This window comes from Anastrepha obliqua, chromosome 3 (assembly GCF_027943255.1).
Source record: "Anastrepha obliqua isolate idAnaObli1 chromosome 3, idAnaObli1_1.0, whole genome shotgun sequence".
Lineage (NCBI taxonomy): Eukaryota > Metazoa > Arthropoda > Insecta > Diptera > Tephritidae > Anastrepha > Anastrepha obliqua.
The window spans coordinates 64,592,817-64,614,989 of NC_072894.1; the positions used below are offsets into that span (position 1 = coordinate 64,592,817).

Genomic DNA, 22,173 nt, shown 5'->3' on the forward strand with positions numbered 1-22,173 from the left:
GTAGCTTTTAAAAGCTTTCAAGAGAGTATTTACACAAAACATAACTGATGAAGAATGCGATAAACAGAGATAAAAATCACAACAAGGGAAATAAATATAAACAAACAAGCCGAGAATAGTATAATATTGTCCACGTATAAGTGAAAGCACGGTGAAAAGCTTTGCTGAGTAATACTTAACGCGCATGTCTTCAACAACATAAACATGAGGCTACGAACGTCAGGTAGAGTGAAGATTGTCAGTGGTGGTATTTTTAGGGAAGTAATGAGAAAAAATAATTACGCATACGACACGCGGCTTCAGACTTCGTGCAATTGCACGACTGAGGCAGAGGGTAGGGCAGGAAAATTGCATTCATTCAGAAAAGCTACAGTCAAGCAACGAAAGCAAAAGTTGTCGATATGACAAATAGAAAGAAGGAAATGTAGAAGAGAAAGCAGTACACCAATAAATGTTGACAAAATCACTTACTAGCCAAAGTGTCCATGCACTTGTCGTTCACACATACTTGCTGTACAAAACCGTGTTAAGTTACAGCACAATACACTTTCTGACGAGAATGCAAGCGGTCTCCAACAAAAAAAAACACTAAGCTAAAAGACGCCAAACAAAGGAAATACTTAAAATCATAAAAGTGGCTAGTAGCAGCCTTGCAACGACAGCAATTAATTAAGTGCAACGCGAGCATAAAGGCGGCCACCAGACTTGTCGGTCAAAGCAATATCAAGCCAGTCATTGATAGCAATGACGGTCTAGCCAGTCCACATAAAGCAAATATATCGATTTATTATCAGCAGTGTGAGTAAACGGAACTTGTGCGGAACACAATTAAGCCATCGCAACATCAGTTAAAACGGCAATGTGCACCGCTTTAGTGGTAGTTGACAGAATTTCGACAACAGCCACAAGTAATAGTGAAAAAATCAATTGCAATTGAATAATCAAGTTTGCATTTTCAAAAGGTTTGCAAAAAATGTGTAATTTAATCTATTGTGAATTGATTGGTGATAAGTTTTAACAGTTTTAGCAAAATTAATTGAGATGTTGCTGGCTCAGAAGACACCCGCTGCGCATTGGCGGTCCTTTGTTGACCTAATGATGGCACCAGTGTCACCAAAGAATCTTCGTTTGTCGGCCATACTCATTGGCATTTACCAACTGGTGAGTATTTAATAAAGTAATTAGGAGTCAATTAAAGTCTCAAATTCGGTTTCATTTCGCATATAATATAGTGCGAAAAACTTCAACTTATTTTGCCATCATGAGAAAATCGATATACTTGCATATACGAGTATAGGCGATACTAAAGCTCAATGGTAGTAAGTCAGAATTTTTAAATTCCCAACAACTGCATCTTTTTAAAGACTTCAAATAAGTACCAAGGATTCGAAAAATTATTGTAAATTTATAAAAGCATGGAATATGAAAATGAAAGCAATATATGAAGGAAATCAAAACTATTTTCTTCTTATAATTGGAGTTTTTAAAATAAGTTAAAAAACGATTTTTGAGTTTTCCTTTATCCAAGAAGACTTTTGCTAGATTTATTAAAATACAAAGATATATTTAAAAAATCTTAATGCCGTTTTTATTTCTCTCTTCCTTAATTTTTTTTAATTTCAATACGGATATACTTATACATATTTATTACTCGTAGGTGGAGTTAAAGTGCATTTTTATCCACGAAACAAGACAAAACTTGTACTCGTATGCATATGAAAGTAGACGTAAATTTACTTCTTGTCTCTTCTTGTATTCTTCTGCTAAATTCTTTCCTTAAAATCTACAAGGATATTAAATGATAAAAATTAAGCATAGAAATTTCAAATAAACTGTTTTACATGATTTGAAAATATAATTGCAATAAGAAACAGTTTATATATTTCCTTCTTATTCTTCTTCTTTTTGATACCTTCAGAATTGTATAAGAGTTTTCCTAGCTGAAACTTTGAAGTCCGTTAAAAAAAAATCCGACATGCATACAATATTTTCAGTTACTAACTTATTCTTAGCGACTATGCTTCTTTGAGTCACTCCCATGTAATTTGATAGGAAGTATGCGGTCGCATTAACCACCCACCAGACTTTGTCTCAAGTTGACTCAGTCAAATGGTATTAATTAAAAATGAATCAGCAGGTAGCGCAAGTTTGTTCAAATAAAAGTGTCGTAAAAACATATTCGTATGTGTTGGCGTTTTCCATGTATTCGTAAACACGAAACGACATAACGGGTGAATGAGCATTTTACAGTGCACACAATCTATTGTAATAATGCTATAATTACGATAATTAAGTAATTGCATTACTAGGTTTTAAACATTATTGAATTTAGTTTAGGAAAAATTTCACTTCGTCCACATACAGTTTGTTTATAAGACCTAAAATATGTTGTTAAGAAGTAGATTAGAACCAATGTGTTTCTAAATGCATATTACTTTTAAAAACAAATACAGTGGTCCCACAATTTATTCGTACACTCACAGTTTATAAACAGATACACCTGATACTTAGCACGATGTATACAAACGAACACAATTTTGATATATTCGTAAAGAATAACATATTTATTGAATATTTAAGGAATAAAAACTTTGAATTTCATTTCTGGAATTAGAGAACTTAAGGCAAAAACGAAATAAGGCTTAAAATATTTTCCGCATATAGCCATATAAGGAATATTTTATTAAAAAAATATAGAAAAAACGAGTATTTAGTACTTTGTTGCGCTGTCTTTAGCTTTAATAACTGCTTTCAAACGTCGTTGCGTACTTTTTATCAATACCTTGGTTTCATTAGCTGGAATTTGTTCCCACTCAACACATAAAGCTGTCTTTAATGACGCCTTTGATGTTATTTTGTGCTTTCTGATTCTCCTTTCTAAGATCTCCTAGACATGCTCAATTCGGTTCAGATCCGGTTATTGAGGTGAATATTTAATCTGCTTACAGTGGTAAATAAGCCACTTTTACACGAGATAAGATGAGCGTTTTGGGTCATTGTCTTATTGGAATGGGAACCCTCTTGCATTCAAAATGTTTAAATACAGATTTTCGTCCATTTTATCATCAATAAAAACCATTTTTCCTACTCCAGATACAACTATGCACCCTCAAACCATTGCATTTCCTCCTCCATGCTTAACGATAGGAATACGATTTTTTTCATTATGTTCTGTATTTTTTTTTCGCCAAACTTTTGGAGGCCCATCTGATCCGGAAACATTAAATTTCGACTCATCACTGAATATTACGTTTTCCCAAAAAAAATCTGGCTCATTTATATAGCATTTGGCGAACTCCATTCTCGCCTTTCTGTTAATATCTGAAATGTAGGGTTTGCGGCGTGCCACTCTGCTACGATAACCAACGTTTTGCAGACAATTACGGACTGTTTATGGGCTTACTTTTTTATGCAAAGACTCTAGAATACTTCGGCATAGTATCGAGGGTATTTCGCGCAGAGACTTGTTTTCCATGTACAATTTAATAACAATTTTTCGCATTTCTAATGGTAAATCCGCACTTCGTCCCATTTTGCCACTTTCAATCGAGATATTACGCGCAACTGAAACTGAATCAGTGAGAAAAACTAAAGAAACCTATATTATTTAGTTTTCAGCAATATTAGTAAAAACACAAACGATATTTACTGTTACTTTTGTAGCAACAATATCAACAATATAATAATATAACAATATAACTGAAAGTGTACGAATAAATGTTTTGCAGCATTTTGCTAACGTCTGCCTGCTTTTCTTGGAATCCCTCAGTGTGAGTTGAAATAACGGGAGTTTTGTTTGCGGCAATTCATCAAGAATGTAACATTCTTTCACTGACCCAAAAAAAATATAGGGTTGTTCAATAGGTGCGCTTCAACTTTTTCCGATAGGGAGGGCGAACGACGCAATATTTTTTATTTTTCGCTTGTCATTTGTAAACTTCATTAGTATACATTTCATCATGGAACGCTACGCACTTGAGCAACGATTGCAAATCGTTCAAATTTTTTATGAAAATAATCGTTCTGTTGCTGCTACTTTAAGAGCATTACGGCCATTTTACGGTTCATTTAACAAGCCGCCCCGTTTTGGGGTTATGTGAAGTCATTGGTCTACAGTAACAAGCCGGCGACGATTTGTGAGCTCAGAGCCAATATTGAACGCGAAATTGCTGGAATTTCGGCCGATTTATGCAAAAGAGTGGTCGAAAATTGGGTTCAACGATTGGACTTCGTAAAACGTGCACGCGGTGGTCATGCAAAAGAAATCGAATTTCATACTTAAATGTATATGTTCAAACTCGATAATAAAAAAAAATTAGTTAAAAAAGTCAAACCGTTTGTGTTTTATTCAAAAAAGTTCAAAAGTTGAAGCGCTCTTACTGAAAAACCCTATATATTATCACAGCAAATATTTTGCGCATAACTAAGTTTTTACGTACTACGCAGGGTGTACGAATAAATTGTGTGACCACATCCCTTGCAGCAGAATAGGTTCAATAGGTTGAAAATAAAACAATTCTTTGCTTTCACTAGGCCGCACACCAGTTCTCGTTATAACTGTAGTTTTATCGGTAGTTTATGTTAGGCTACAGTTGACCGGACTGCTCTTAAAAAGAGTTTTCTCGATGGCTGCAAAGGCTGTTTATAGTGTCCCGGATAGAGTTTCCCAATCCCATCCCTACATATACTTAAACCATATCGATCTTTTCACAAATGCAATCAATCCCGTTGACAAGGCTGAACCTGGGATTTCATGATGCTCGAAGAAGTGGTTAGCCAGAAATCTGGAATGTATTCCTCGAAGTGCAAGGCATTCGCACAGATCTACATCTTCCTCATCTCTACAGTTTTTACAGAAATCGTTATGTAGGACTCCGAGCTTGGCGGCCACATGAGCAATATTCCAGTGCCCTCTTAATTTCGTTCATTGAGAGTTGATAAAAGCAGGTTTTCCTAAGCTGTAAGGATCCTGCAGAGAAAGGTATTGCAAATGTCCGGGTCTGGCGGATAGGCGCTTACGGTTCCTTAGTATGCCTTTTGGGGTTAGCCTGAGGCAGCTCTCCGGCCTACATCCCTTTTCTTTCCTCCACTACATCAACAGCACTGGATGGCTATAGACTGTTTTTATTCCTTTAGTTTTGTAATTTTCCGCAAGAAGTGATCTACCTGTGGTACGAGGATAACAAAATTCTTTTATAATCCAATGGCATGATTACAACTATAGTAACAGATGTAGTTGACAGACAAACCACCAAATAACAAGAACAAAATATGTGAAAAGAACTTGCAAAATTTTTTTTGTACTATTGCTATAATCAAAACAGATGCGGCTCGAATAAAAGTTGTTGCAAAGCAACGATACAGCTCGTGTATATTAACCCAAAAGAATCCAACTCGTACTCGACTTGGCGTGGCGTGGGGTACCACCAAAATCAATTATAGCACTATTTTGAGTGATCATGAAAGAACTTGGGGAAAATGTTCGTCTCAATCTTCATTTAGTTTTACTCTCTGCTTTTTTTTAATCTTTTAAAGTAATGACCATTTACTATACCTAAATCAGTACTACCAAAGTTGAGTTAACCGAGCTGGAAGGTTCTTTTGCAACTCGTGCATACGAGTAAAAGAATATGGATTATATCCGCTTATTCCACACGAAAAAGTAGCATAAAATTGTCATGTACTAGTTTATGTTCTATGTGAGTGTGGTAGGTTGCTATACAGTCTCATATAAGTCTCATATAATACACACATATATAAATATGTACATATGTATGTCCATATACATTAGGGTGGTCCAAAAATGCATGGGAAAAAATTTATATTAAAATTTTTATGCTGCCGCCCCCCAAAATAGTAAAGAATGAAAAATAAAAAGACCCGTATTTTTTTTTTTTTAATCAGACCATATTTAATGGTGCCGCCGGGGCTTTGAAATATCCCATGTATTTTGCATGGGAAAAAAATACTTTTTCGTAGATTTCATGTAAAAACCTGGAAAATGAATATATTTTAACCGGATACCTCAGTTTCTCTTCATAATTGGTCAGGGAATAACAACCAATTATGGAATAATTAATTTTTTTGTATTAACTATTTTTTATAGAACCCCAAAAAGCCCCCATAAAACGAAAATCTAAGAAAAAATCGAAAAACAATATTTTATATTACTTTTATGAAAATGGTTAATACAAACAAAATTAATTATTTCATAATTGGTTGTTATTCCCTGACCAATTATGAAGAGAAACTGAGTTATCCGGTTAAAATATATCCATTTTCCAGGTTTTTACATGAAATCTACGAAAAAGTATTTTTTTCCCATGCAAAATACATGGGATATTTCAAAGCCCCGGCGGCACCATTAAATATGGTCTGATTAAAAAAAAAAAAAAAATACGGGTCTTTTTATTTTTCATTCTTTACTATTTTGGGGGGCGGCAGCATACAAATTTTTTTTGGACCACCCTAATATACATAGCATAACCACTAAATTCTTATACTGCATTTCCCATTGAAATTTACAGCTTGTCGCCCATTTACTACTATTCCTGGTGCTTTTGGGCCTGGCACATGCCGAACAAATGAAAACAATGCTTGCCATGGACATTGAGGATCAGAAGGATAATGGCTTTTATGATATGTCACCATTTCGTAATCAATTGCGCCTGCGCACCGCCTCTCAGCTGGTTTCCGTTACCGAGATGCTACTCTACATATTGACCGCAGTGGCTTCAGTATATTTGCTCAGTACAATCGCTCTCTTTGCGGGCATTTTTAAAAATCGCTCAGAATTTGTTCTTCCATGGTTGGTTGTTGAATTTATATTCATTGTATCAGCGGCGGTATTAGTGTTTTGGTTGCAGAATGAAAAGTTTGTGGAGATTATTGGAGGCAAAGTGTACTACTGTGAGTCTGAGTAGTTGTTTTCATTTGAGTGTGCCATTAATTCATCGTATAAATTTTTTTATTACAATTCAGTTATGATATGCTTCACTGTGCTGCTTTTCGATTGTTTGATGTGGTATATTATACACTCCTTCTACCAAAGGCTACGGACTATGAACAAGCTGCGAGAGATCGCTACGGTGGCAATACCTTGTCCGCCACCTGGATCGGTAAGTTATAGTTTAGAAGTAAGAAATTATGACGTTAGATGAGGTTTATATGTTTTAATTTCATCAGAACTACACACATAGATTTGAGATATATAGTGTAGCTTTCGAAAATCTAAAATATCAATAGTGTAAAATGTATAGGGAAGCACGTGAAGAAACGTTCACTTTTCACAACACTCTCCGCCTCACCATCAAAACCTCATTGAAGCACTATTCAAAGAGTATAGGCGGCTAAAGAATCTCGATGGCTCCTAAGTAAGAGAATCCACGGTGGATGTGTTTCTTTTAAAGCAAGCACCGCTAAGTCCTGACTCATTTTGAAAAATTATGTAAACGACATAGTTAGGTGAAGTTCGATTAGGTTAAATTACGATAGATTAATTTAGATGGCAGACAGTTGAATAAATCAACCATCCATTAAAAGCACAAGGGCTAGAGACAAGTAAATAAGGTGAAAAACGTGTTAAGGCAGAGACTGGTTGGAAAACAGTTACGTTCTGATATTCAAGTTTCGCAGGTGGCAAATATTCAAGCCTAATGGCTCTATCCTGCAGGAGGTATTCGAAGTTATACTGAGCCTGGCCGCACGAATACCCAATGGGCAGTGTTCGAATAAGAATGTGCTTGAACTTATAGTATGTGGTTGCCAGACCACTCTGGCGTTCAAAGCAACAAATTAGCTGATGAATTGGCGAACTGCAGTTCTTTGGAGCGACCAATTGGACTGAAGTAAGTTTTAGGGTCAAGCACAGCGATAACAGTCAGATATCGGATGCTCGACGATCCCATTGTGTACAGTATATATTGCTTACAGGAGGAGGGCAAAACAGAGTATTATTTCCAGCCGAGATGCCTGGAAGCAATTTGAAGGTGACTTTCTTTGTCTTTTTCGTTGAGCTCGTAAGGCACCCAGTCTCCCAATTTTTCGGTAAATCCCTTGAATGAAGGTGATTGAGAGTCGTTTATGATCGCAGTTAATTTTTTCCACCGAATCACAGCCAACAATGGTTAGGGACCGTTCTCCTTCAAAAGTGATTTGAGACGTTCGTCATGGAATTCAGAAGGCCTTTCGCTGTGGGACGTGTCATCAACGTCAAAGTCGCCATTATAGAACTTTGCAAACAATTTTCGTGCTGTAGACTCGCCTATGACACCTTCTCCATACACATCGCAAATGTCCCGCACTGCTTCGGCAGCTTTTTGACCTCGATGAAAAGCAAAGAAGAGCAGGTGCCGAAAATGTTGATTTTTACCTCCATTTCTAAACCTCAAAACTAATAAAAAATAAAATAACTCAAAAATACAATTAACATAGTTTTCTGGAGCATAAAGAGTTCTATCGAATAAATACCTTTGCTAAATAACAAACAAATAGTTGTAAAATAAAAGAAAACTTAAAAACTCTATGAATTTATTCACCAATCCAATATATTACGATCGAATAAAAACCTTATCAAATTTTTACACGTTAGGCTATGAGTTTGTTTGATTCTAAAAAGTGCTTCTGATTTTTTGGTGGAAATATTCGTTCGAATGATTCGGCAATTCACAGATTGGTAAAAATATTTTAAGAAACTGGTTCTATCGAGAATAAAAAACAGACTGGCAGACCAAAAACTGTATACTCTTTTGAAAATGATGCTGCTGTAACGTAAAGTGTTGCTGAACAGACTTGAACATCGATATCTCGACGATCTAAACAATTAGGCATTCATGAATTTTCCACATACAATTCTTAAGTACAGTACAATTCCTCTTAACCGGTCACCTCGGGACTGCATACCTGGCCGGTTGCCGTTTTGGCCGGTTAATCCGAAGTGTACTTGTATAATATATTGTATACATACATATAAAAAAATGAAGAAGCATTTTTTACATATTTATGTATTTCATATTTACATATGTTAATGTGTTTCATCAATAAAATATAAGTGTAATAATTATTTTTTGAAAAAGTCTCTGATTTTCTTCTGTTTTTTAACCTTCAGTGAATTTCTGAATGCGACATCCCTCCATTTTCTAATCACCAAAACGTCTAATGCTGTTGACTCATGTTGCTGCTCAATGTATTTCAATGCAATTTCCATCACATTTTTGGCTCCTTCATGAGAAACTGTTTTCTTCTCTTCAACGTCACTACTCTCATCATCTTCCTCTTGTTCTTTGTTTGCTAAATCTATGATTTCGTCTTCATTCAAAAATTCATTTTCAAGGTGTTCGTCACAGTTTACCATCCAATTTTCCACATCTTCTACCTGTAATTATTCGTTACCCGATAACTTTTGAAGGTCTTGTAAAATAGATTTGTTTTCTTCTTCTTCAGTCCCTGCAATATTCGAGATCACAATTAGATTCTCAACATCTGGCCAAAGTTTTCTCCAAGACTTAACAAACGTTGAAGAGGGCAGAAAAACTCCAAATTAAACCACTCTTTAAACAAGTCTGAATTCATCCACGCTGATTTTTGTGACTTATAATAAACCGGAAGGGAAGATGGAGTCAAGTTTTTGAATGCCCGAATACGTTCTTTGTTATTTTTGAAGCCAGAGGCGGACTGTTTATGACTGCCTAGAAAAGTTGTTTCTGGTAACATTTTAATGTTTAGCCCGGTCTCGTCCATACTATAGACTTGTTCTGGAGATAATTCCTCTGTTTTAACCATTTCACCAAACTTAGTCTTGAATTTTTTCGCACCAGAAGTATCAGCAGACATTTTTTCTCCACTTAAATGTGCGAAATGAATTCCGTGTCACTTCTTCCATCGATTAAGCCAACCATCACTTGCCACAAAGTCACCTCAAATAATAATCTTCTGGTGGATAGCCAAAGCTTTTTCTTTCAAAATTGGGCCGCCAATCGGTGTACCTCTTCGACGTTCCTGAAGAAACCAGATCCACAAAGCTTCATCGACGACCTCGCAAATCGGTTTTTTTCTCGTACAACGGCTACGCAGATTTCTATCAGATTCCATTTTCGAGCAAAACTCCTCAATGGAACGCCTATCTCTTAGCCAGTCATTTACAATGCTTTTTCCAACATTAAATTCTGCACACATTTTCGCTACAGATTCACCATTATCAATCCGCCTTAGCACTTTTAAACGTGTATCCATCGAAACCACAATTCGTTTGCGCTTTGCACTCATTGTTAAGGAAAGAACTATGTTATGTCCGTACCCACAGCAAAAACAAACCAAATTGATGAAAACGACAAAATCCTATGTAACATCGTTTATAGTTTACTTCGCCGGGATCTCCCGTAATATCGGGGGAATCCCAGCCGCATCGCCTCGCCGGTGAATTTCTTGGAAAATATTGCATTGCGCTCGGCTGTTGTAAACAGGCCGGTTAATCCGTCGACCGGTTAATGCGAAGCCGGTTAAGAGGAATTATACTGTACTGTATTTTGATAGTTAAAACTGTGAAAATACATAGTAAATGTTTTATTTTAGAATAACATCTAGGCGCGTCTTTTGAAAGGCCGTTTATAAACTTTTTGTAAACTTCACATTTGCTGGGATATCGATAAAGCTATATGCATGCCATTAGTTCGAAGAGATACTGGTCATGCACTTGAATGCTTTACCCGCATTCGATATTAGCGATAAGCTCTTAATCGTGTTAAGTGGATATGGTACCTCTGCCCATGAAGGCAATGGCATTCCGGGGATAAAGACGAATTCATGGTAAGTTCCCTGAGGTAATGAGTTCGATTTTTCGGGAATGGTATCTAGAATAACTTACACGCATGTATATAAATGAGTACTATTGGGCAAGGGTGGTTCTTGTAACCTTTATAAGAGTATAAAAACAACATTGATGATATTCAAATCTATGCAAACCACTTGATAAGGGACATTTCGACTTACGAATGGAGTATACATAAAGGATGTTTCTGCAAAAATGTAATCCTAAATCTAGTATTCAGGTACTTAGATTGACATACGAAAGAAACCTTTATAGAAATGAAAGCTATTAAAACCATTTTTTTTATTTTCATTTTCATTTCATACAAATATACTAAACACACACCTTGCGTATGTATAAATGTTCGTACTTGGAAGTAAGAAATTATAAATACAATATTATTTTTTTAACCAATTGAGTTACTGATATTATCTTTTCTTTTTAATTAGTGAAATAAATATTATATTAAAAAATGTTTGCTCCTACAGATACCCTTCCACTTCCGACGCGAGAATATGTATCTTGGCAGCAACGGGTACAAGCATATTCTCTCCGAGTCGCCAGATGGCAATTATTAAAAACCGTATTCTTTACAATTCACCGCTTAGAAGTTGAACTAGGAATACACATAACGTAGACAGCAAGGAAACCCAAGAAATCTCCAGCACCTGGGGATATGCAAAATCCCGTGATTCCTTAAGTATCAAATCGTTTTTGGCTCAGCTTCCGCCTCTGTTATCAGCAACTCAATAAAGCACTAAGATTTGTAAAAAAAAAACAAAAAAACACAATACACACACATAAATAAATGAATGAATGCAATATTTTCGGCCTTATTATCATTATTATTGTTGTTGCTGTTATTTATACACTAGTAAATGCACAGTTTGTGATATTTTGCTGAGAATTAAGTAAAGAAAAGCTTTAATGAATAAATATTTTTAGGTGCTCATTTAATTTAGTTTTAAGCTTTTAAGTTCATTTGTTTATAAATACCCAGAGATACTTACATTAGCTGTATGGAATTTTTTTATTGATGCTTAAATGCTTATTTATTTACGTAAAAGTATAATTTAAGTTTTTTAACTTATTTGGAACCACGTGTGCAGTAATTATGTACGTATATATTATATTTAGATAAGCTATTTTATAAAAACCATTTATCTGCACTAACACACATTTATGTATCATATGTGAACAAAATGCTAATACACATGTATATTTGTAACTGCATATAAGTACATATGCAAGTATGAAAAGTAATGTATTCATTATATATCTCCGCATCGTTACTTTAATATAGAAAGATCCTAACTCATATTTAGATCAAGTCGAGTTTTTAACGGATTTTGATGCATGACGCCTTCACTAAACAAAAATATAATGAATTATTATAACAACTAACGGTAATACGATCATTGAAAAAACTTCAAACAGAAAAACTTATCCCTATTCTGGTTAATTTTGTATGAAATTTTTTCTTTGTCCTGTAAAGTAACAAACTATTGTATGTTTACCCAAGAGTACTAATACGTTGTTGTTGTTGAAGTGGTTGAATATTTCCACAGAAATAAGTCCTAATTAGTGACCAGCACCGTTTTACTACCACTGTCTCGTGTGATGATGTCTTTTTTTTTCCAAATCAGATACCTTTAGTGAGGTTCAAGTATAACAGCAAATCCTTTATCTCGATGTCTGAGATCTACTTAATTTGCTGTAAGAAAGGCTTACCGAGGGGAAGTCGTGCCCTATCCAGCCCCAGATATTCACATAAGTAGTGGAAAAGACTTTCCTTCGCCCCTTCCGGTTGACAGCTTCTGCAGATGGGTTTAAAGGGGAGGTTGAGTTTGGCTGTATGCTCCCCTACTTTCCAATGAGCTGAAAGGGTTGCAGTGATGCGTGAGATGTTTAGTCAAGAGCATCCTAACAGGTGGTTCGTCCTTTGGATTTTGTATGACGGCCATGTGTTTTTTGTTGTAATGCATGTAGTTAGTTGCTTCCATCCTCCTTCGGCTAAAGCATGATAGTTTGAAGCAATGGATGCTTTTATTGTGTTCAGTGGGGTGGAGACTGCCACCGCCTCTGCTAAGTCTAGTGTCGAGCCTTTTCTTGCTAGCTCATCCGCTATCTCATTACGCCGTATGCAATTCCAGCTTCTCTCTACACTGTAAGACTAGTTTGGATGAAATGGAATTGGAGTCTAAGTCTTTCTTCTCTCCACATTACTTTTTTGCACTTAGTGCATGTAGACTTGGTCATTTGGTGATTTTTTTAATTTTAATAAAATCGTCTATTAAGCTTTTCTGAAAATCATATTTCAAACCTAAAATAACAGAACCACAAACAACAAAAATTGTTCAGCTCTAATTCAGAAACAAAATATTGCTAAAAAACGGCTGAGAGTTACCTGAATGTTAATTACTTATTAGGCGAATAGATTAACATGAACTCAACAATAACAAAAAAACAACACTCTCTTCAATAATATTATATTACAGCATACGAGTACATCAAAACATCGGCAACTGAGATTACACGAAATTTGAAAACGATTGGCGAAGTGAGAGAAAAACTGTACTACAAAATATTCGAGTCGACTAACTTGGAGTAACGATATTCATACATATACATGCATATTTAATCAATGCAATGCTAATACATGCATACGTACTTAGAATGCTAAAAGAATGCTATAGAGAATATAATTGTGTTAGGTTTATTTAAAAGAAGAAGAAAAACATTAAATAATATGCAGAGTGAAAATAATAAATTTCGTAGATATAACTAATCAGCTAAACTATGAAGAAAATTAAAAAAAATATACATGTAGATAATAGTGTTATTAATGCAAACGCATGTAAATGCTCGATTTATGCTATTTTACTCAACTCAATAAAGTTATCAGTATGTATTACAAAAACTTTTATAAATGTTTTTAAAATGTGTACTGCTCTTGAAAGTAATTTTTGTACTATTAGATCCAGAATGATAGAATAGAAGATTGCGTCGTCGACGTGCCGCTACCTTTTTTGGTTTAATGCTTGGATGTAAGGTCAAAAACGGACAGAAAACACACAAGATCAGTTCGATTTATTAAGATATTTCGTGCCACACGTTTCCAATTTGGCAACTTCTGATTACTTTTTGGTCATATATTGAAGGTATATTTATTTTTTTATTTATTATTTATTTTTTCGTAACAAACTTGTTTAATTTTTTTAAATTGTTTATTTTACCAGAGGTGGAAATAAAACTCAATAAAATAGGACGAATACCAAAATTTATTGAGGAAGTTGCGTTCAAAGAAATAGTCATGAAGAGGGTCCAATACTTATTTGAAGTGACAGTGCTAAACCCCTCATAACGATAATAATAATAATGTGATTTTGACTAGAAAAAGTACGCCAATAGAACTTACAGGTTCTGTAGTAGGGTGGAAGATAAGACCGCCAAACACGTGCTGATATCGCGCCCAGCATTAAGATTTAAGTGGGACAAACACCTGGGTAAACATATTTTACCAGCGGTGGACATAAAACTCAATAAAATAGGACAAATGCTAAAATTTATTGAGGAAGTTGGGCTCAAAAAAATACTCTGAATCTATGAAGACGCACAATAGATTTTCAGGTTGCAATACTAAACCCCTCATAATAATAATTTAATTTTGTCGTCAGAGCAAGTCTCAGAACATAATCTTCTATTCTATCAGATATGACGGCATCAGTCAATCAATCATATAAAATTTACGCTGTATTATACAGAATGGGGCAAAAGTTAGGATGTCAAAAGAACTCCGTTGCATCGGAAACATCGATGTTTGCTATTCGATGCATCGCAAAAAATCGATATGATGACGGCATCAAATATACATACAGGGTTGCCCATATTCGACAGACCCTTGACGGATAATTCGTTGTAAAGTGGTCCGAACAATGCCCAACTGCTGAGAACGGCGTTTTTGTGATGTCCTTGGCGACGTCTCAACACTTTCCCGTACAAAAGCAATATTCTCATCCGATCGCCTTGGTCGGTTTTGATTTGGCCTCTTCCTTCGTACATACGTTTAATGGTGTTCTTAGAAGGCGCACTTTTGGCATTATTTAATTTATTATACGCACGTTGAGTTTTCACAATTGACTTATTTTGTTGAATGTAAATTTCAACAATTTGGGAGCGCTCGCGTGGCGTGTACTGTTCCATGGTAAAAATCTGCTTGGACTGACGCTTCCAACGCGGTATATCATTAAGCGATCTGACGTCTCTGTCAAAAGATACAGGGTTGCCAGATGGGTCCGTCGAATATTGGCAACCCTGTATATCGATAGATCGGTGTGTTTTTATGCTTACAATATGGGCATTATTTTATATGCTTCAAAATTCTTTAGAGAGGAAATTCGGTAGTTATTTGTAGTTGTAAAAAGAATTTTAGAAAATGTAGGCGAATGACTTTTGTCGCAGCTGCAGGAACTAAGAGGAAGTTGAAATCTTTGAACATTTTACCTTCCACTGTCCCTCTTTTATTAGAACGCCCAAATTAGTGATATCACTAAGTGGACCCCCCTACACCCTTATGGAACGTGTCAGCCACCGTAACTTGGCTTAATCAACTGGAAATGCAATAGAAGTGAAGGAAGCGTATCGGACGAGCTATGTATATGTCTACTTAAGAGCAACTGTTGGTCGGGCAGATGAAAGCACATAGGAAATTTGAGAGGATTTCAAAAAAAAAAACTTAAATGTATATCATATCGATTATAAATATTTAACTATATCAACGAGTTCCGTACCTTCCTAAAAGCTTTTTTCGAAGACTTCACAAAATTTGCATGAGCAGCGCATCAAATGGCAAAGAAAATGTGTTCATAAAATTGTATTTTTACAAAGTTTGGTCAAGACAGACTGGGATTTATAATTCATGAAATCAATAAGTAGATTTCAATTGTGTGGAAATGCACATTTAAAAGATGTTTTCATTTGCTTGTGAATGTTTACTTACGTACATGTAATTAAAAAAAGTGTTTTTTTTTCATTCGATACATCGAAAACAGCGATGCATAGTTTTTACAGGCATTCTACAAATGGCCTTAACAACCGCGCTTATCCAAACTGGATAAAGAGCAAAGCGAATGGGTCTGGAGGTGAACGAGGGCAAAACAAAGTACCTCCTGTCTTCAAACAAACAGTCGGCGCACTCGCGTATCGGCACCCACGTCACTGTTGACAGTTATAATTTCGAGGTTGTAAAAGAGTTCGTTTATTTAGGAACTAGCATTAACACCGATAACAATGTCAGTCTTGAAATCCAACGTAAAACCTCTCTTGCCAACAAGTGCTACTTTGGACTAAGTAGGCAACTGAGCAGTAAAGTCCTCTCTCGGCGAAAACTAACACTCTACAAAGCTCTCATCATGGCCGTCCTAACGTTTGGCGCAGAAGCTTAGACGACCTTTGGACCTTTGCACGTTGCCAGCGGCGAATATCGCTGGCGATGGAAAGATGAGCTGTATGAGCTTTACGAGGACTTAGACATAGCACAGCGAATTAAGATCCAGCGGCTTCGTTGGCAGGGTCATGTCGACCAGATGGATACAAACGCTCCGGCTCTGAAAGTATTCGATGCGGTACCAGCTGGTGGTAACAGAGGAAGAGAAAGGCCTTATCTGGGTTCGAAATACTAGTTAGAGAAGGACTTGGTGCGCGTGGTTAAACTCGGCAAAAATAACGTAAGTGGTTATCGCGCCATCAAGAAGAAGAACAGCTAAAATCAAAAATGTAGTTATAAGTCATGGTGAAAACATATTCGGAAACACAAAAACGGAAACAAAAAACGACCCAGAGCACGAAAAACCATTTATAGAAAAGTTGAGTTGATATGAATAGTCTCATTGGGAAACCCATTGAAAAGCTCCAACTCAATCAGCATTGACATACCAAATGTTAATGTTATGGCATAGGCAACTTTTCTCTGGCCTGTCGGAACTCCAATTCATAAAACCAGCATCCATAAGGCCAACATCTTTATAAACCCATCATAGCAGATAAAATGATACCATATGCAGAAGAAATTTGATCTTACGATGACGTGTCGAGCAAGAAAATAATCAAAAATACAAAATACCATATTGACCTTTTAAAGGAACTGCACATTCACCGGATCGCAGTTCCATTGAAATCTTTGGTGTGACTTTGAGTACCGTTATTGAAAACAATGAATCTCCAACTACACATTAAGTTTTTTTCTCGGTAATTGCACTTTTAATTTACTCGCTTGAGAGGCTAAATTCGCGCCCAGCTCTTACTGATACTAGTTGCATGTACATAAATGAGTTTTATGAAAAAAGAAGAATATATAGTCGACTCTTGTTAAAGCAAACCTGCGATATTTCGAACCTCTCATTAATTCAAAGTTATCACGAGTGCCCTACAAAATCTCTTTATATTTCGAATTATATCCTTACATTTTTATGCACTCGGTAATTCATTGCTGCGACGCGGTAATTCGAACTCATATGGTCAAATACTCGACAATTCAAACTTGCAAAGTTTCTTGGTGTGTTAGTAAGAACTTTGAATTTTGGGAATCCCCTGAAAATATCTTTACTGTATAAAACATAGGCACATTTTTACACACGCTTCCGCACGAATCGCTTCGTTGGTATACAGATTAAAAATTTGTATTAAATATGAGTCCTCAAAAGTATAAATGTTTGACGATTGCTGAAAAGAAGAAATTAAATGAAAAAGTAGAAGGAGGTGAGAAGAAAACAAAAGAATTTAAGATTCCTCTAGAGAGAGTACTGTCTCAACCATAATAAAGAACAAGGAGAAAGTTACTGCTGCTCAAACTGCTGGAGCACGGAAAAGAACAACTAAAGGTGAATCGTCTGGGCGAAAGACTCGTCATTTGGCTTAGACAGTGTAGAGGACAAAAAGTATCTATTAGCGGCACTTTGTTAAAGGAAAAAAGCAAAAGAGTTTGCGGTTACTCTAAACATACAAAACTTTGCCGCAAGTAAAGGGTGGCTTACAAATTTCAAAAAGAGGAATGTAGTCGTGTTTAAAAAAGTTTGTGGAGAAAGTGAAACTGTTAATGATGCTATTTGCTCAGATTGGCATGGTGAAGACATTTTCAATACGGATGAAATTGGCCTATTTTTTAAATGCTTACCGGACAAGACGCTTATTTTTGAAGATGAAAAGTGTCATGGGGAAAAACATACTAAAGAGAGGTTGACAGTTCTACTTGCAGTACACATGAATGGGTCGTAAAAACTTAATCCCTTAGTAATAGGAAAAGCAATGAAACCGCGATGTTTTACTGTGATTACTGTGCTAACAAAAAAGCTTGGATGACAACAGAACTTTTTAATAATTGGTTTTTAACAGTTAATGGAAACATGAGACGACAAAAGAGAAAATGTTTACTATTTTTGACAATTGCACCGTCCACAACAGTCCTCCTACATTGTCCAAAATAGAACCCTACTTCTTTTGCCAAATACAACTTCCAAACTACAACCAGTGGACCAAGGGATCATCCATAATTTAAAGACATTGTATCGCAAAGAAATTGTTAAGGTGGTTTTGGAATCTCTCGACAAGCAGCTAACTACGAATATCACTGTTCCGACAGCTATTTTACTGATTGACAAGGCATGGAGAGCAGTAACATCCCTCATGATTCTCAACTGCTTCAAAAAATCGGCTTTCGTAAAAGAAGATCAAGACAATTCGTTAATAATTATGGATGGTGAAGAGCCATCAATGGTACCAGTAGTTGACATCCGCGATGTGAGTTTTTCTGACTATGTTCAAGTGGATGAAGATGTTGCTCTCACAGGATCACTAACCGATGGTGTAATTTTATCTGCGACAGATACGAATGAAAAGAGGTGTCAGTTAAAGTAGCAAGAGCCTCATTGCAAAACTTTCAAAGTTTTTGTCTACAAAACGAAACTGATGAAACAGCATATCAGGCAATTTTTCTCGTTAAAAAATTATTGAAAAGTCTGAGCAGCTGCTTCGAAGCAAACCCTTATAAATGAGTTCTTTTCGAAGATTAATTTATTCACATTATAAATATGTAAGACATTAGCAGTTAAATAAAAACACTTGATAAATCGAAGTTTTATTTATTTTTTCTCAAAAATTCCGAACCATTTAATATTTCAAACACTCGCTAATTCGTAATATTTTAAAAGTTCCTCGAATTGCAAATTAACCAGAGTCGATTATAGCGATATATAATCCCTACTTAGTAAACCACTTTCGAAGAAAAATGTTAGTTATCATTTAGTTTGCTAAGAATAAAAGCTATGTATCGGCATAGAGTGCTAAATTGGTGGCCATCACTGTACTTACGAGTATGTATATGTAACATATGACTTTATTGACAAAATTTGGATGCTCGTAAAATAAAAGTGTGTTATTCGATGGGTAAATGGAAATTCGTATTGTAGCGTGTAAAATGAAAAAGATTTCGACATTTTTTAAATTGCATTTTATCATAAAAGCAAAAAAAAAAAACATAAGGCGGTAGCAACAATGCAATTATTTCTAGGACTTGTCGAAACTCAACACCTTATTTCTATTTAGCATAACTTAATTAAAATAAAAATGCCGAGAAATTCTTGTTATCAAAAGCAAATTACGATGCAAAATATTGAAAATCGCAAACAATTATTGAGTTTAAAAGCTACTCAACATTAACTTACACTATAGAATACAGTAATTTTTTGTGTTCAGTATAAATTTAATTATACAATTTCACCTAATTTTGCCGATTTAAATAAAAAATATATTTAATTTCGACTAATTGCTAACTCAAAATATTTAAATTGTCTCAAGTAAGAAAATATTGAAACCTAGAAAATAAGACAAAAATATAAATTTGCATCACCCTGCACTGCACTACACTTTAGACATAATGTGCGTTGCATATAAACTTGTGTTGCATACTTTTAGGAGAGCGATGATAAGTATTCGCTCTTGTTACGCCGGTTTCGTGTAGCATGCGCATAGCTCAACTGCTGTGCTTAAGTGGCAACAAAATTCAAATTATAGTAGGTGGTTCCATGGTGTAATGGTTAGCACTCTGGACTCTGAATCCAGCGATCCGAGTTCAAATCTCGGTGGAACCTAAGAAATATATTTTTTATTATTATTTGTATATAATAACATTTATTTATTTTATTTTCCTACCCCATCCTTACCTTTTTGACGAAGAAATCTGTACTACTTATATCTGTGGTCTCGAGTGCAAAGGCGATAAATTTGAAAATTACGTCTTATATGAAACTTATGAAATGTAGAGGAAGCAAAGAAAATGTATGGAGCAAGTTATAGAGAACACGACTCGTAGTGTGACAAGAGCTGTCCTTTGTTTAAAATAAATAAAATTAGTTTCTAAATTAGTAATAGCGCACACGTTATTGGCATGCTTTTGGTCAATTTATGCCGCAATTTGTTTGGAACTTTTTATGTTTGCCCAAAAATAAAGAAGGATATAATTTTATACCACCGCCGAGCGGCAGATGGCTTATAAAATTTATAATTTCTTGCCTATAGCTACATATACATATATTCAAGGTGAAGTCCAAAATAAACAAGACTGGCGTCATGAAAATGTTTTTGATAGCGCCGTCTTTTTAATGAGTTAGTGCGTTAGAAGCTATTTAAATCTCTAGCTGACTTCAAGTGAAAGCTTGGTGACATTCGGTTCAGTGGAAGCGAAGGTATTGCGTCTAAGTGCTAATATCAAATTTCGTTTTAAAATCGGTATAAAGTTTACCGAAACATTTGAATTGATTAAACAAGTTTATGACGATAATTGTCTATCTCGTGCCAGAGCTCATGAGTGGTTTACACGTTGGTTGTTCACGTTCAGAGATGGTTGTAGGGGCATAAATGGCAATGAACATACGGGCCGCCCAAAATTAGTAATCATCGAAAACTCCCTCGAAGGTGTTCATAAATTTATCAAAAATGAACCGAAATCATCGTTGAAATTCACGGAATCGGAGTTGAATATCTCCAAAACATCGATATATCGCATTTTAACTGATCATTGGGGCTTACGAAAGGTCTGTGCACGTTTCATCGTTTCATTCCGCACAAGTTAACTGAGGCCCAAAAATTGCGCAGAAATCAATTCAGAAAGAGGCGGGAAACGTGATGTTTCCAACATGAACCTAAAACTAAGCGTCAGAGTGCCGAATGGAAGATCCCTGAGGAGCCACCACCCAAAAAGTCGCGTTTGGAGTAGTCAAAAACTAAGGCGATGCTCATTTATTTTTCCGTTTCCAAGGGAATCGTCCACAAGTAGTTCGTTCCAACGGTCCAAACCGTCATTGCAATTTTCTATCGTGGCGTTGTGAGGCGTTTGATGCATCGCATTCGTTGAATTCGCTCTGAATACCGTGAAGGAGGAAGCTGGCGCTAATTGCATAATAATGCACCATCTCATCGATCCACACTTGTGACTGATTTTTTAACTAAAAATCTCATTTTAACTATCAACCATTCACCTGAAATGCCTCCTGTGACTTCTACCTATTCAGAAAATTACATTTGTCCATGAGATGAAAACGTTTTGCATCCGTAGGAGCCATCCAAAAGGCTTGTACCGACATCCTGAAGGACATTCCGGTCAATTACCTAAAACACTCTTTCGAAAAGCTTTTAGATCGCACAAAACAGTTTATCGCGGCCAAAGGTAACTATTTTGAAGAAATAAACTCGAAGTTATCAGAACAAAGCTCCTGTCGTTTATATGTATTTTAATTAACTCAGCCTTGTTGATTTTAGACTTCACCTTGTATATGTAATTGACGCTTACACCCTTTTTGGGTGTTTGGCCGTGCTCCTCCTCCTATTTGTGGCGTGCAGCCGACTCCGAACGGCAGATTTTTTTCATGAGGAGCTTTTTCATGACAGATATATGCTCGTAGGTTTCTCATTGCCTGCCGAGGGGCGGCCGCTATTATGTTTTTCTTCATTTTTGGTCTTTCGCCGAAATTCGAATCTACGTTCTCTCTGAATTCTGAATGGCAATTACGCACCAACCCATTCGGCTACGGCGACCACCAATAGCTATAAACAAAATAAAAAGCATTTTTTTTTATTATTTTTATATTTAATACAGTGGGTGTAAAAGGTAAAAGGGGTCGGATGTGGAGGTTTCACTTTCGACATGTCAGAGAGATATTTCCAAATTTACTGTCCCACTTCTTTCTCAATTCTGACGGTGTTCCCCATCGTAATTTTTTCACAGCCGGGTATCCCTTATCATCAAACTAAAAGTTAGCGCACTCCCATCTCGACACCCACTGCACTCAATTACGATTTTGAAGTGGTAAAGGACTTCG

At 35.8% G+C, this 22,173-nt stretch overlaps 1 protein-coding gene and 1 non-coding gene across 2 annotated transcripts; both read left to right on the forward strand.

Moving 5' to 3' along the window:
• The first annotated feature begins 356 nt into the window (after positions 1-356).
• Positions 357-11,628, forward strand: LOC129242657 (uncharacterized). The gene is made up of 5 exons (XM_054879434.1): positions 357-962; positions 1,022-1,161; positions 6,528-6,909; positions 6,982-7,118; positions 11,293-11,628. The coding sequence occupies exons 2-5, from the start codon at positions 1,042-1,044 to the stop codon at positions 11,380-11,382; spliced, it is 729 nt and encodes a 242-aa protein (XP_054735409.1). The 5' UTR covers positions 357-962; positions 1,022-1,041; the 3' UTR covers positions 11,383-11,628.
• Positions 11,629-19,875: 8,247 nt separating this feature from the next.
• Trnaq-cug (transfer RNA glutamine (anticodon CUG)) lies at positions 19,876-19,947 on the forward strand. The gene has a single exon. It is a non-coding gene; the product is annotated as a tRNA-Gln (tRNA).
• The last annotated feature ends 2,226 nt before the right edge of the window (positions 19,948-22,173 follow it).

Excerpts from the sequence above, each read along its gene's own strand:
- LOC129242657 (XM_054879434.1), top strand. The coding sequence starts at position 1,042 with ATGTTGCTGGCTCAGAAGACACCCGCTGCGCATTGGCGGTCCTTTGTT. Across the intron at positions 1,162-6,527 it reads TCATTGGCATTTACCAACTG|CTTGTCGCCCATTTACTACT; the intron begins GTGAGTATTTAA and ends TGAAATTTACAG. Across the intron at positions 6,910-6,981 it reads TGGAGGCAAAGTGTACTACT|TTATGATATGCTTCACTGTG; the intron begins GTGAGTCTGAGT and ends ATTACAATTCAG.